Source organism: Penaeus japonicus, unplaced genomic scaffold (genome assembly GCF_977035675.1).
Source record: "Penaeus japonicus unplaced genomic scaffold, GWHDUDI00000001_assembly GWHDUDI00000001, whole genome shotgun sequence".
Classification (NCBI taxonomy): Eukaryota; Metazoa; Arthropoda; class Malacostraca; order Decapoda; family Penaeidae; genus Penaeus; species Penaeus japonicus.
Window position 1 is genome coordinate 34,949,270 of NW_028234403.1, and position 2,500 is coordinate 34,951,769.

A 2,500-nucleotide genomic window follows, 5' to 3' on the forward strand; every position below is an offset into this window, starting at 1 on the left:
AGAATGTTGTTGGAGTGAGGGAGTAAGGGTTGTGTGTGTGTGTGTGTGTGTGTGTGTGTATGTATTTGTGTGTGTGTGTGTGTGTGTGTGTGTGTGTGTGTGTGTGTGTGTGTGTGTGTGTGTGTGTGTGTGTGTGTGTGTGTGTGTGTGTATGTTTCGGGGAATGTTGTTGGAGTGAGAGGGAAGGCGTGTGTGTGTGTGTGTGTATGTGTTTGTACGTGTTCGTGTGTATTTGTGTGTGTGTATGTGTGCGTGTGTGTGTGTGTGTCTATTTGCGTCTGTGTCTGTGTGTGTGTACGTTTTTATATGCCCTTCGTTATAAAATCCCCTCGTTACCAACAATGCTCTTGTACCCTCCTTCCAGCTGCCCTACTTCATCGACGGGTCCACGAAGGTGACACAGAGCAACGCCGTCCTCCGCTACATCGCCAGGAAGCACGACCTCTTGGGCAGGACGGACGAAGAGCGCCTTCGCGTCGACATGGTGGAGAACCAGGCGATGGACCTCAGGATGGGCTACGTCAGGCTCGTCTACCAGAACTATGTGAGTCTTGCGAGGATCTGCTTGTGGTTGAATAGCTCTTTAGTTTTGTGAGTAACTGCGAGTAGGTTGGAGTGGTGGAAAATAGTAGAAAATCTAAAAAAAAAAAAAAAAAAAAAATGTTTTACGAGTATACGCTAATGATCCAAGTTGTTGGATTGTCAGAAAATAAAGATTAATCTATCATTTATCATTGTTACTATTTCTACTACTAATACACCTACTACTACTAATGTTACTAATAATGACATTAATTATACAAATAATAATACAAATTATAATACTATTACTACTATGAGGATCATCAGAATAACATCATTAACCTTAACATTATTATTGTTGTTGTTGTCATCATTGTCTTCTTTATCATTATTATTACCATATTTTCATTATTATCACCATTTTTATTGCCATCAACAGGAGTAGGATTTTTTTTTATCCTTATTATTATCTTTTCATTATCATCATTAACGTAATTATTATTATCATGATTATTATCATTATTATCATCGTTAATACTATCATTATCATTATTATAATTATTATTGTTATTACCATCGTCATTATTATTATTGTTATTATTATTGCTATCATAGTTATTGTTATTATCATTATCATCATAATTATCATAATTGTTATTACTGTTCCATATCATTGTTATCATCATCATCATTGCTACCAATGTTATCCTTTTCTTCTTGTTATCATTATTCTTTAAATCATTGTCATTATGATAATAATTACTACTGTTATCATTATTATTATTATTATTATTATTATTATTATTATTATTATTACTATTATTATAATTGATATTAATATTATTGATATTAATAATGATAATAATAATAATAATATTATTATTATTATCATTATAATCATCATTATCACCATTATTATCATCATCATAATTATCATCATTATTATCATCATTACTATCATTATGATTATCATCGTCAATATTGTTATTACAATTATTGCTATCATTATCATCAATCATTACTATTACTATTATTATTATTATTATTATTATTATTATTATTATTATTATCATTATTATTATTATCATTATCATTGTTGTTGTTTTTGTTATTATTATTATCAGCAATATGATGATTATCATTTTCATTATTATTAACATTATCATTTTCATTATCATTATCATTATTATCATTATCACCGTTATTATTATCATTATCATCATTATTGTTATCAATATAATTCATTGCTATCGTTATCATTATAATTGTCACTTTTATTGTTACTCTGCTTTTCATTACTAATGTTATTATCATTATCAAATTATCATTGTTATTACTATGATTGTTTATTATTATAACTATTACTGTTATTAGTGTTATTATTTTCATTGTGATCATTCATTATTAATTAATAATCTTCATTTTACTATCATCATTTTACTATCATGTTTATTATTACATCATTATCATTGCTATTGTTGCTTAATGGAGACTACCACTGCTACAATTACAGTTATATTACTATTATCATAATTTTTACTATGGTAATTACTATTGCCATCATAATCATTAGTTACTATATTCATCGCTATTACCAATACTACTACTACTACTATACTAGAAGCACCGACCATCCTCATATCTCTGCTCAAGATATTTCCTTATTCTGCCCCTTTAAATCTTAAATTCCCTTAAATTACCTTAAATTAACCCACCCCAAAAAAATCGCGGTAACGTATCCTCATTCACAAAAGCCCTAAATTCCTAAATTCTTGCGTAAACTATTCCCGCCAAACTACGTTTAGTCTACACCAAATTTTACTTATGATATGCCTAAAACAACCCCTCTTTACTTATTTGTTATTAGTCGACCTTGGAATCTATTCATCTACTACGGACTACCAATCCTGAACATCGTTATTTGCGTGATGTATACTAATAACATTATATTATATATATATATATATATATATATATA

At 29.1% G+C, this 2,500-nt stretch overlaps 1 protein-coding gene across 1 annotated transcript in view; it reads left to right on the forward strand.

Annotated features, from left to right (window-relative positions):
- LOC122258624 (glutathione S-transferase Mu 4) overlaps positions 1–2,500 on the forward strand; it is a 4,667-nt gene that overhangs the window by 907 nt on the left and 1,260 nt on the right. Inside the window, exon 3 of the mRNA XM_043024659.2 lies at positions 365–544. Within this exon, the coding sequence (XP_042880593.1) occupies positions 365–544 (180 nt within the window). The remainder of the gene's footprint in view (positions 1–364; positions 545–2,500) is intronic.